Source organism: Boleophthalmus pectinirostris, unplaced genomic scaffold (assembly GCF_026225935.1).
Source record: "Boleophthalmus pectinirostris isolate CB_2022bp ecotype Guang Dong unplaced genomic scaffold, ASM2622593v1 HiC_scaffold_21, whole genome shotgun sequence".
Taxonomy (NCBI): domain Eukaryota; kingdom Metazoa; phylum Chordata; class Actinopteri; order Gobiiformes; family Gobiidae; genus Boleophthalmus; species Boleophthalmus pectinirostris.
The window spans coordinates 38,915,120-38,928,862 of NW_026571175.1; the positions used below are offsets into that span (position 1 = coordinate 38,915,120).

Consider the following 13,743-nt stretch of genomic DNA (forward strand, 5'->3'; position numbering starts at 1 on the left):
GGGTGTAGTTTGTGTCCAGGTGTAGTTTGTGTCCGGGTGTAGTTTGTGTCCGGGTGTAGTTCATGTCCAGGTGTAGTTCGTGTCCTCATGTAGTTCGTATCCTTGTGTAGTTCGTGTGCTTGTGTAGTTCGTGTCCAGGTGTAGTTCGTGTCCGGGTGTAGTTCGTATCCTTGTGTAGTTCGTGTCCTTGTGTAGTTCGTGTCCGGGCGTAGTTCATGTCCTTGTGTAGTTCGTGTCCTTGTGTAGTTCGTGTCCAGGTGTAGTTTGTGTCCTCGTGTAGTTCGTGTCCTTGTGTAGTTTGTGTGCAGGTGTAGTTCGTGTCCGGGTGTAGTTCGTGTCCTTGTGTAGTTTGTGTCTGGGTGTAGTTCGTGTCCTTGTGTAGTTCATGTCCTTGTGTAGTTCATGTCCGGGTGTAGTTCGTGTCCTCGTGTAGTTCGTGTCCTCGTGTAGTTCATGTCCGGGTGTAGTTCGTGTCCTCGTGTAGTTTGTGTCCTTGTGTAGTTCGTGTCCGGGTGTAGTTCGTGTCCTCATGTAGTTCGTGTCCGGGTGTAGTTCGTGTCCGGGTGTAGTTCATGTCCGGGTGTAGTTCGTGTTCTTGTGTAGTTCGTGTCCTTGTGTAGTTCGTGTCCTCGTGTAGTTTGTGTCCTTGTGTAGTTCGTGTCCGGGTGTAGTTCGTGTCCTTGTGTAGTTCGTGTCCTTGTGTAGTTCGTGTCCTCGTGTAGTTCGTGTCCTTGTGTAGTTTGTGTCTGGGTGTAGTTCGTGTCCTTGTGTAGTTCATGTCCTTGTGTAGTTCATGTCCGGGTGTAGTTCGTGTCCTCGTGTAGTTTGTGTCCTTGTGTAGTTCATGTCCGGGTGTAGTTCGTGTCCTTGTGTAGTTCGTGTCCGGGTGTAGTTCGTGTCCGGGTGTAGTTCGTGTCCTTGTGTAGTTCGTGTCCGGGTGTAGTTCGTGTCCGGGTGTAGTTCGTGTCCGGGTGTAGTTCGTGACCGGGTGTAGTTCGTGTCCTTGTGTAGTTCATGTCCTTGTGTAGTTCATGTCCGGGTGTAGTTCGTGCCCTCGTGTAGTTTGTGTCCTTGTGTAGTTCATGTCCGGGTGTAGTTCGTGTCCTTGTGTAGTTCGTGTCCGGGTGTAGTTCGTGTCCGGGTGTAGTTCGTGTCCTTGTGTAGTTCGTGTCCGGGTGTAGTTCGTGTCCGGGTGTAGTTCGTGTCCGGGTGTAGTTCGTGACCGGGTGTAGTTCGTGTCCTTGTGTAGTTCGTGTCCGGGTGTAGTTCGTGTCCTCGTGTAGTTCGTGTCCGGGTGTAGTTCGTGTCCTTGTGTAGTTCGTGTCCGGTGTAGTTCGTGTGTTAGTTCGTGTCCTCGTGTAGTTCGTGTCCTTGTGTAGTTCGTGTCCGGGTGTAGTTCGTGTCCGGGTGTAGTTCGTGTCCGGGTGTAGTTCGTGTCCGGGTGTAGTTCGTGTCCGGGTGTAGTTTGTGTTTGGGTGTAGTTTGTGTCTTTTGACGGTGTCGTGTGGATCATGTCGGTCTTGTAACGGTGAGTTGGGGTTGGGCACATGATGGTGTCTGTGTTTGTGGGTGTGGGATTTGTCTTTATAAACTGTGCCCACGTGTCGTGTGCCAAGGACAGATGTGCCCAAAGTTTAGGTTTGTGATCCGTGTCGAAGGTGTGAGGAGAAGCGGCAGAAGCAGAGGAGGATCTCAGCAAAGGTCTTGACATCTGCAGAGGTGGAAGTCCAGAGGAGCTGTGATGGAAAGAAGTGCGGAGACCGATGGAACCTGTCCAAGGAGAAACGTCCAGCCCAGTGCTTCTGGTTCCCTCAGATCCTGTCTCCAAAAGTTTGTGACCCTTTTCCCAGAAGGGGTTAGGGTCACAGTCGTATTTTACTGTTGGTCCCAGTAGTTCCTTGTTAATCAGTGGGACATTCAGGGGGGTAGAAAGTAACTGGGGAAACAAATCTGTAAACCTAATAACGCCATGTCTGACAGTCAGTAAACACACCGCTGCGGGGAGCCACGTCCAGCTGGTCAGTTTGGGGCGGTTGTGTCGACTGATGATGGTGCACGAGCTAAAGGAGCCGAGGACGGCGTCTGCTGTGCCCAGAGCCCCGGCTCATGTTATTGGACCTTTTGACTGTCATGCAGTGCTTATTTTAAATAAATATAAACTATGTAAATATAGAATTTAACTAGTTGTTTTTGGTTGTTTGTTTTGTTTGTTTTACTAATCTTGCTTTTTATTGTGTCGTCCACTGAGTCAAAACTGTACTTTTAAATATTATAAAATAAAGTATTTTTAATACGTTTGTTTAAATAAAAGTGTGTACGTTCCCATTATAGGCTGCCTTGGTTCTTTGTTTTGCCAGACTTACCTGGATTTATATAGTTATTCCCGATCCGAGTGCTGGCAGGGTTAATGTTACACAGTCCGGCATTAAAGGCACTCAGTAAAAAACATGGACAGAAGCAGAAGCTAAATCTAGTTTCTTTTGTGAGATTAAAGTGTTTGTATGTGGCCTAAACTGAACTAAACGGTGTCTCATTACAAATCGTTTCTATTCGCTCCTCGAACCTGAACCGAGGCCAGGCGTTTTATGGACCTTCGCTTGTTCTGTGATCTACAGTCCTGTCTAAATCTGTCCTCAAACGAACCCAGAGCAACACCGAGCCAGAAACTCCATTCAGGGAGTCTAACCCACAACCCCCTGGTGACAGGGAGGATAACCACTCTGCCACAGTCACACAGGGAATCTAACCCAAAACCTCCTGGTGACAGGGAGGACAGGACAAACCAGGAAATGTTCACATAAAAATGAGGAAACAGTTTTTCAGTGGAAAAGGCGTCACAAGAACCGTTCAAGTGTGTAGTGTGTCAGGACTTTACACACAGAGGCTCTAAACCAGGACTAAATCAGGACTAAATCAGGTCTGAACCAGGACTAAACCAGGACTAAACCAGGTGTAAACCAGGACTAAACTAGGTCTAAACCAGAACTGAACCAAGACTGAACCAGGACTGAACCAGGACTAAACCAGGACTGAACCAAAACTGAACCAGGACTGAACCAGGACTGAACCAGGACTAAACCAGGACTGAACCATGATTTAACTCTTGTTTTTACACTTGTCTGTAGTGTCTCATGAAAGTTCCACAACAGAAAGTTCAATTACACTGTGTAGTTTATGTAGTAGTTGTGTATAAATCAGTAATAGTGATGTGTATATGAATATGTCAGTAGACTGTAGTTTACCCTGTAGTTTACCCTGTAGTTTATCCTGTACTTTACCCTGTAGTTTATCCTGTAGTTTATCCTGTAGTTTACCCTGTAGTTTACGCTGTAGTTTACCCTGTAGTTTACCCTGTAGTTTACCCTGTAGTTTATCCTGTACTTTACCCTGTAGTTTATCCTGTAGTTTATCCTGTAGTTTACCCTGTAGTTTACGCTGTAGTTTACCCTGTAGTTTACCCTGTAGTTTATCCTGTACTTTACCCTGTAGTTTATCCTGTACTTTACCCTGTAGTTTATCCTGTACTTTACCCTGTAGTTTATCCTGTACTTTACCCTGTAGTTTACCCTGTAGTTTATCCTGTAGTTTACCCTGTAGTTTATCCTGTAGTTTACCCTGTAGTTTACCCTGTAGTTTATCCTGTACTTTACCCTGTAGTTTACCCTGTAGTTTACCCTGTAGTTTATCCTGTTATACCCTGTAGTTTTATCCTGTACTTTACCCTGTAGTTTATCCTGTACTTTACCCTGTAGTTTATCCTGTACTTTACCCTGTAGTTTATCCTGTACTTTACCCTGTAGTTTATCCTGTAGTACTTTATCCTGTAGTTTATCCTGTAGTTTATCCTGTAGTTTACCCTGTAGTTTACCCTGTAGTTTATCCTGTACTTTACCCTGTAGTTTATCCTGTACTTTACCCTGTAGTTTATCCTGTACTTTACCCTGTAGTTTATCCTGTACTTTACCCTGTAGTTTACCCTGTAGTTTATCCTGTACTTTATCCTGTAGTTTATCCTGTAGTTTATCCTGTAGTTTACCCTGTAGTTTACCCTGTAGTTTATCCTGTGCTTTACCCTGTAGTTTACCCTGTAGTTTATCCTGTACTTTATCCTGTAGTTTACCCTGTACTTTATCCTGTAGTTTATCCTGTACTTTACCCTGTACTTTACCCTGTAGTTTATCCTGTACTTTATCCTGTAGTTTATCCTGTAGTTTATCCTGTAGTTTACCCTGTAGTTTATCCTGTACTTTACCCTGTAGTTTACCCTGTAGTTTATCCTGTACTTTACCCTGTAGTTTATCCTGTACTTTACCCTGTAGTTTATCCTGTACTTTACCCTGTAGTTTATCCTGTAGATAAATGTTTGTACCGTAGTTTAAATGTGCTGTGTGCTTTTATTTGTTCAGTGGGCGATTGTTCCTCAGCAGAGTCTCGTTTTCTCTTCAGGCTCAGAGGAATGAAGCAGGTCTGGTCTGGGGGCGGGGCCACGTGTTATAGGGGAGGGGTTAGGGCCCGAGTGGGCGTGTCCCGGGCCTGTTATAAAAGGGCCGTCAGTGTGGAGCTGCTCAGATCTGCTCCGAAGAGCCCGAAGAGTCTGAAGAGTCTGCTGCTTTCACCTTTGACCCCCGACCCGACACCGACACCGACACCATGCTCCACAGGTGAGACGCACTACACACACCTGAGACACACACCTGAGACACACTACACACACCTGAGACACACACCTGAGACACACACCTGAGACACACTACACACACCTGAGACACACACCTGAGACACACACCTGAGACACACTACACACACCTGAGACGCACTACACACACCTGAGACACACACCTGAGACACACACTACACACACTACACACACCTGAGACACACACCTGAGACACACACACTACACACACCTGAGACGCACTACACACACCTGAGACACACACACTGAGACACACACACACCTGAGACACACTACACACTACACACACCTGAGACACACACCTGAGACACACTACACACACCTGAGACACACTACACACACCTGAGACACACTACACACACCTGAGACACACTACACACACCTGAGACACACTACACACACCTGAGACACACACCTGAGACACACTACACACACCTGAGACACACACCTGAGACACACACACACACACCTGAGACACACTACACACACCTGAGACACACTACACACACCTGAGACACACTACACACACCTGAGACACACTACACACACCTGAGACACACTACACACACCTGAGACACACACCTGAGACACACTACACACATCTGAGACACACTACACACACCTGAGACACACTACACACACCTGAGACACACTACACACACACCTGAGACACACTACACACACACACACCTGAGACACACTACACACACTGAGACACACCTGAGACACACTACACACACCTGAGACACACACTGAGACACACTACACACACCTGAGACACACTACACACACCTGACACACTACACACACCTGACACACCTGAGACACACTACACACACCTGAGACACACACACACCTGAGACACACTACACACACCTGAGACACACTACACACACCTGAGACACACTACACACACCTGAGTCTTACAACAGATGCCCTCTGATGCTGAATGTCTATAGTGTCTATAATATGTATATATATATAGAGATATAGAGATAGAAATGTAAACTATTTGTCTGAGCATTTGTGAATGACGTTGATTGACACCTGAACCTCACCTGTCAGGGGCGGAGCCTGACAGGAACAAACAGAGAGAGAGAGAGAGAGAGAGAGAGAGAGAGAGAGAAAGACGGAGAGAAAGAGGGAGGGAGAGAGGGATAGAGGGAGAGAGGGAGAGAGAGAGAAAGAAAGACGGAGAGAAAGAGGGAGGGAGAGAGGGAGAGAGGGATAGAGGGAGAGAGGGAGAGAGGAGAGAGGGATAGAGGGAGAGGAGAGAGGGAGAGAGGGAGAGAGGGAGAGAGGGAGAGATGGATAGAGGGAGAGAGGGAGAGAGGGAGAGAGGGAGAGAGGGAGAGAGGGATAGAGGGAGAGAGAGAGGGAGAGAGGGATAGAGGGAGAGAGGGAGAGAGGGAGAGAGGGAGAGAGGATAGAGAGAGAGGGAGAGAGGAGAGAGAGGGATAGAGGGATGAGAGAGAGGGATAGAGGGAGAGAGGAGAGAGGGAGAGAGGGATAGAGGGAGAGATGGAGAGAGGGAGAGAGAGGAGAGAGGGAGAGAGGGAGAGAGGGATAGAGGGATAGAGGGAGAGAGGGAGAGAGGGAGAGAGGGATAGAGGGAGAGAGGGATAGAGGGAGAGAGGGATAGAGGGAGAGAGGGAGAGATGGAGAGAGGGATAGAGGGAGAGAGGGATAGAAAGAGGTGTGTGTGTTTGAGTCCCCTGATGGACAGAACTCTGCGGAGAACAAACACAAACATGTGACTGATGTGGAAATAGGAAAATGAACGAAGGAAAATGTGGAAACAAGGCGTAGTTCTGAACAGCTGAAAGGTGTGTGAGCCTGGGCTCTTCACAGTGTGAACAATTTATTTGAGTTTGTTTATTTGACATTTTATTTTATTATGAATATGAGTGTTCTGAACAGCTGAAAGGCGTCATGACGAATATATCCTGAGGCGTGTTCTAGTTTTGTCTCTGCTCTTTTCTGAGCTGCTTCTGATGAGTCTGTGTTCACTCAACTGTTCAGGGCTCACACTATTTATGGACTTTAACTAAACATCGTAAAACAGGTTCAGACCACACAAGAGACCAGACCAGAATCCTGGCTCAGACCTGGTTCTGGCTCAGACCTGGTTCTGGCTCAGACTTGTGTTGTGCTCTCTTCATTCACTGTTGTTCTTTGTCTGAATGCTCCAGTGCCCACAGGCCAGACTGAGCTGTCTGACACCGATCTGTCCTGTGTGTGTGTGTGCGTGTGTGTGTGTGTGTGTGTGTGTGTGTGTGTGTGTGTGTGTGTGTGTGTGCATGTGCACATATGTGCATGGGGGGTGTCTCTAAATTAAAGCAGTGTTAGAAGCTTGTATCAGATTCACAGATGAGGAGGGCTCCTGCAGGTGTTCAGTGCACTCTCTCAGAAGGAGCCAGTGTTTCTCTGTCATGCTCCAAAAGTTAAACATAAAAACACAAGAGGACGGGAGGGCATCTGACACACAGAGGACGGGAGGGCATCTGACACACAGAGGGACGGGAGGGCATCTGACACACAGAGAGACGGGAGGGCATCTGACACACAGAGGGACGGGAGGGCATCTGACACACAGAGGGACGGGAGGGCATCTGACACACAGAGGACGGGAGGGCATCTGACACACAGAGGACGGGAGGGCATCTGACACACAGAGGGACGGGAGGGCATCTGACACACAGGAGACGGGGAGGGCATCTGACACACACAGAGACACACAGAGACGACGGAGGGCATCTGACACACAGAGAGACGGGAGGGCATCTGACACACAGAGACGGGAGGGCATCTGACACACAGAGACGGGAGGGCATCTGACACACAGAGGGACGGGAGGGCATCTGACACACAGAGACGGGAGGGCATCTGACACACAGAGAGACGGGAGGGCATCTGACACACAGAGACACATCTGAGACGGGAGGGCATCTGACACACAGAGACGGGAGGGCATCTGACACACAGAGACGGGAGGGCATCTGACACACAGAGGGACGGGAGGGCATCTGACACACAGAGAGACGGGAGGGCATCTGACACACAGAGAGACGGGAGGGCATCTGACACACAGAGACGGGAGGGCATCTGACACACAGAGGGACGGGAGGGCATCTGACTCAGTCTGAGGGGGTGAAGTGGAGGTAGATTCCAGGTCTTTAGATGGACCTTTCAGGTGTTCAGATTCAAATCCAGTCGTCAATTTGCATTTGCCATTTGACTTTGAAGAAAACAGAAGCACAGAAACAAATGTGACCACACCCAGACCTGGTCTAGTCCTGTTTAGACCTGGTTCAATCCTGGTTCAGTCCTGGTTCAGTCCTGGTTCAGTCCTGGTTCAGTCCTGGTTTAGACCCGGTTCAGACCTGGTTCAGTCCTGGTGTAGTTCTGGTTTAGTTCTGTTGTAGTCTTGGTTTAGTTTTGGTTTATCCTGGTTTAGTCCCAGTTCAGTTCTGGTTTAGTCCTGGTTCAGTCCCGGTTCAGTTCTGGTTTAGTTCTGGTGTAGTTCTGGTTAAGTCCTGGTTCAGTCCTGGTTTAGTCCTGGTTCAGTCCTGGTTTAGACCTGGTTCAGTCCTGGTTTAGACCCAGTTCAGACCTGGTTTAGACCTGGTTTAGTCCTGGTTTAGTCCTGGTTTAGACCTGGTTTATTGTTTGTTTCAGGTGCGTTGCCGTGGTGATGTTACTTTCTCTCGTCTCGGTGGTTTTTTCGGCTCCACTTCCAGGTCAGACACTAAAATCCTAATTTACTCTTTTTTAATTTGAGCCTTTTTCAAAAGGAGGTGTTTTTGTTTTGCAGACGATCCTCCGTCAGACGACAGTGAGACTTTATTTTACTCTTCACACCAACACTGACATAACATTTATACTTTTTATACTTTTATTGTATTTTGACTTAAACTAAGAGCTGCTTTAGTCACTTCGTGGTTTAGTCACATGACCTCTCTGTGTTTAACAGAAGCCCCCACGTCTGGCCCCGCCCCCACAGGTAAACTCACCTGGATTTCTTTCTGAGCACCTGAAAGTTGTGGTAAGCGCTGTATTAAAGTGCCTGTGTTTTCAGACAGCTCCGACTCTGGAGAAACAACGGAAGGTGAAACTACAACAGTGGCCATTTTGTGTCAAGCATTTCACATCATAGAGCAGCGGCCATTTTGTGTCAGACTAATTCTTCTTTTATCTCCTCAGCTCCGTCTGCAGAGACCAGCACTGACCAAACAGGTACTTGGTCCTGATTTAGTCCAGGTTTGGAACAGGTTTAGGTGAGCCTAGTTTGGTCATGAGTTTATTTATTTGATTGGGACAGAGTTAATGGACAGACACGATACGACATGAATGAAACACCGGATTATAAACTCTCATTTCATCTGCTGGGTCACAAACAAACAACACAATATTGCACAGTCCAGTAATTGCACAGTTCCCCTTATTGCACAGTCCAAAAATATTGCACACTCCTTTCATTGCACAGTCCAGTCGTTTCACAATTGCACACATTATTTTGCCGAGCTGTAGAACTCTGTCGGTGTTAGAGCTGTAGGACTCTGTCAGTGAGTTAGAGTTGTGGTTCTGTCTGTAGTTTGTCCTGATCTCCTCTGGTTGTGGTTCTTTCTGATCTGTTTTTATTTGATGTTCTCCTTTAGTGGTGTTGGTCGAGGGAGTATAAGACTTTATAAATTAGACAAAACTTTTAAGGACGACCATGTTGCTGAAGTCCAAAAGCCTGGGCTTTTTCAGAATGTGATAGTGGTGGTGGGAAATTAGTTTTTTATCACGTATTTTTGGACTCTTCAATGGTTTTAAGTGTTGTGAGGCCAAGTGGTTAAACAATCTTCTATGTGAGAAATAATCATGGAGTAGAAATAAGTTTTAGCAGCGTTCATGTTTAAGTTGTTCCTGATTATTGAATAGGACCTGGGACACTTTTTTTTACATGACTTCTAAAGGACAGAGAATCTAGAATAACATATAACATCAGGGTATTAAATTCTATAAGTTCTACTCCATTAGGAAAAAAACTGATCGCTTCAATTCGGTGTGACGTTTTGAGAAACACATCCAGTTTTTTTGTTGTTTAACAAGAGGCACGAATCCTTGAGCCAGAGATGCACAGACAATAGGACAACTGAGGTCATCAGCAGCTGTGAGTGTAGATGAGTGTACATACATACATCTGTGAGGTCACATTTGGGCAAACATTTGGTAAATTATTAATAAAAAGAGAGAATAACACTGGCCAGCACCTGTGGAGTGATGGACCCAAAGTGAAACTGTAGTGGGTGTAGTGAGGGCTGGGTGTTTTCCACATGAACAGTAAGGAGTTTAACTACCCTCTTCTCTATTTTATATATAAAAGGAAGTATGCTTATTGGCCGATAATTATCCATGTCTGTTTTAGCACCTGATTTAAAAATTAGTGTCACCGCAGCTATTTTCAGTTGTTTAATCAGTTGAAACAACCAAATGTTTGAAGGACATATTGAGGAGATGGTGAAGGGTCGTACAAGACAATTCTTAAATTCTTTCAGAAAATGTGTATTTAGACCAAATGCATCAAGTGCTTTAGATTTTTTTAAGCCTGGAAACTTCATGGTCTGAAATATTGGTGATCGTGAACATATCCTGATCAGGGTCACTGGTATTATCAGAGCAGAGTGAAGTGTTGAACGATCTCCTTTACAGGCTATAAAAACTGTTTAAACTTGCATTTACTTTATTACATGTGAGTAAAGTTCTGTTAAAGCCTGGTTCTGGATTAGTTCTAGGTTAGTCCCGGTTTAGTTCTAATTTAGTTTTGGCTGAATCCTGTTTTTGTTGCAGGTTCTGATGGATCAGAAGTTCCTGGAACTGAAAGTCCTGACTCCAACTCTGCTCCGCAGAGCTCGATAGGTAAGAGGACGAAACCAGGACTAAACCAACATGTGACTGAAAAAGCTTGCATCATAAAACAGCTAAAAGTACAATCTATTTCAGACGACTCTGAGTCTGAACCTAATCAGGAGTCCAGTCTGGATCAAGGACCAAGCTCTGAAACAGACTCTGAGTTGAAATCTGAAGGTGAGCAGGAAAGAGAGAAAGATGTGCGGAAGGTCATCTGAGCTTAAATAATTTTGTAGGTACAGCAACGTTAATAAAGTAGTGTTCATCTTTCAGGAGGAGACGACAAGAGTGAAAAGGAAGACCTGCAAGATAATTCAACTTCTGCTCCTGAAAACAGCCCAAGCCAAGAGGAGGAGGGTGCAGAGGAGGAGGGTGCAGAGGAGGAGGGTGCAGAGGAGGAGGGTGCAGAGGAGGAGGCTACAGAGGAGGAGGCTACAGAGGAGGAGGCTACAGAGGAGGATGTTGCAGATGAGGATGTTGCAGACAAGGGGGATGTGGACTCAATGGGTGCAGAGGAGAAGAGTTTAGAGGAGAAGGGTGCAGACTCAGAGGAAACAGAGGAGGATACAAAGGAGGAAAGTGTAGAGGGGGACGCAGAGGAGGAGGAGGGTGCAGACTCCCTGAGTGCAGAGGTGGTTGAGGGCACAGATGTGGACAGTCAAGAGAAGGACTCAGAGGAGGCCAAAGTACTTTTGGAGGGCTTTCAGGTCAGTGAAAGTACAGAGGAGAGTGTAGAGGATTCAGAAGACAAAAGCTCAGAGAGTTCAGAGACAGACAGTGATGGAGACACAGAGGATGACGCGGAGGATGAATCTGAAGAGTCTCAAAGCAAGGAGATGACAGAAACAGGTTAAAAACTCTTCGCTTGTGTTTGTGCTTTCTGTAGGGAATTAGCCTCAAATAAATGAATAAATACAGTGAAGAACAAGTTAAAGCTGATGCGATCATTTCCATCAGATCCAGAGCAGTTCTTCAGCTGAAAGGTCTGCTCACTGTTAGGAGCCTAGTTTAAGTGACTGCTTTGTGTTTCAGGTGAAGAGAACATTTCTGCGTCTGAGACCGGTATGTCCTCATTCCAAACAGAAAACACTCAAAGGTTTCACATCTTTAACCGTTTATTTCCCCGCAGACACCGATGTCGACAGCGCTGCTGAGAAACATGACTCTGAGCCAGGTATTTAGAGCAAAGCAATGTCCTGTGACCCTCCCCTGACCTTTGACCCTCCTCTAACCCTCCCCTGACCTTTGACCCTGACCTTTGACCCTCCCCTGACCTTTGACCCTCTTCTGACCTTTGACCCTTCCCTGACCCTCCCCTGACTTTTGACCCTCCTCTGGCACCTGTTAATCTTCTGTTTTTCTTCTGTTGATCTTCTGTTTTTTTCTCTGTCGTGACTGTGGAGTCAGAGTCCAATGAAGATGATGAAGATGAAGATGATGAGATGGTGCTGCCTGAGGAGGATGAAGAGCATGAAATCGATTCAGATTCTGAGGAGCAAACCAGCGACGAAGAGGCAACAGAGTCAGAGGACATGACGGTCGAAGAGAGGGAGGAAGAAGAAAAGGAACAGGGAGAGGAGCCAGCGACAACTCAAACGACTGAAGACGTCACCTCAGACACTTCAGACATGGAGACGAACGACGGAGACCAAAAAGATCCAGACCTGTTTGACCACAGTCTGGAGTCCACAGAAGGTATTAGGACTAAACCTGTACTAAACCAGGACTAATCTGAGACTAAACCAGGACTAAACCAAGACTAAACTAGAGCAAAACCAGGACTAGTTCTAATTCTATAATTCTAATTCTAATAATTCTGTTCTTTTAGCAACACCCAGGGACGACGACTCTGCCACTGCCGTCACTGAGGGTAACTCACATGACTCAGTTCACATGATTCGGGTGTTTGTAGTTTGACTTTCTGATTGTTGTGACATTTGTGTGTTTGTGTTTTCAGCGATGGCGTAGAAGAGGCTCAACAGGTAAACCTCACACTGTCCCATTCAAACAGCATTTATTTTAACTTAACCAAAAAATCATTTAAAATTTAGACTGGTTTCTTGACCCTGTTTCAGACTCAAACCTGTAAAACCTGAATATCCTGTGTCTTTAATCACATTATGTAATCATATGTTTTTGTTATGATTACAAATATTCTCTTTTATAATAAACCATTATTTATTACTATTGGCCATGACCATTTGGTATGTGTCTTGCCCAAAGACACAACAAACTGACAGTGCTATTCACTCAACTTTAAATGTGACCGTGTTTTGTGCAGTGGCTGTGACTGAAAGGGCACATTCTTATCATTATCTCAAACTGACTTACGATCAAGGAAGAGAGTGAATTTTTACGGTAAAAATAAACATGGAGGGAGTGTGCTTACGATAAACAAGTTTTTACTGTAAATGAAAATCTTAAGTTCACTCAAACTATTTTAGGCTCTGATCCATCCTCATTCCTCTCATTCTAAAGTTTTATCTAGTAAAGTAAACAAAAGAACAGTATTTTCCACTAATAAAATGTCCTTTACTTTTCAGAACAAATACTATAAGTACTAAACTTAACTATACTTTACTGACATTACTATATTTTATATATATATATATATATATTATTACTACACCACTGTTATGATACGTCTACGCTGGAGCCCATGCACACATCCTCACAATAACAGGGTGCAGTTTCCATTTTAATTCAAGGCTTGTTTTTACAGGAGGGCGTTCCACTGGCCAGCGGTGAGCTGTGATTGGTCTGTTCATCGACCAGCAGCTCTCTGATTGGTCAAAGCGTGGTGTTGTTGGCTGGCTGTAAATGTTTGTTAGTTTCTCTAAAGAAATGTGTCTAAAATTATAAATAAATACCTGCTGTGCATCCGACTGGTGTCTGTTTAAATATGTGTCTATATCTGTGATAATAAAGTCTAATTTGTGTGAAACTAAAATAAAGTTTGAAAACACTCTGTCTTTTTCTGCCTCAATTTCACATTACATTACATTTCACATACATTAATTTGCCACTTGATATAAAAAACAAGAGATCAAATTAGTGAATAAACTTTAACATAAAATGTCTAATTTCTGTTTACAGAATTATAATCTTATTTTGAGAATGAACTTTGAAGAGAAAACTACTTCTGTACTGCC

At 45.3% G+C, this 13,743-nt stretch overlaps 1 protein-coding gene across 1 annotated transcript; it reads left to right on the forward strand.

The window, feature by feature from the left end:
- Window positions 1-1,511: 1,511 nt before the first annotated feature.
- On the forward strand, window positions 1,512-13,519 carry LOC110164699 (uncharacterized). Its single transcript, XM_055157137.1, has 19 exons — window positions 1,512-1,522; window positions 1,659-1,855; window positions 1,981-2,127; window positions 4,407-4,465; window positions 4,546-4,661; window positions 8,375-8,436; window positions 8,511-8,531; window positions 8,670-8,699; window positions 8,775-8,804; window positions 8,900-8,932; window positions 10,532-10,600; window positions 10,685-10,768; window positions 10,865-11,440; window positions 11,624-11,653; window positions 11,721-11,765; window positions 11,999-12,286; window positions 12,420-12,461; window positions 12,549-12,573; window positions 13,314-13,519. The coding sequence occupies exons 1-18, from the start codon at window positions 1,512-1,514 to the stop codon at window positions 12,557-12,559; spliced, it is 1,851 nt and encodes a 616-aa protein (XP_055013112.1). The 3' UTR covers window positions 12,560-12,573; window positions 13,314-13,519.
- The last annotated feature ends 224 nt before the right edge of the window (window positions 13,520-13,743 follow it).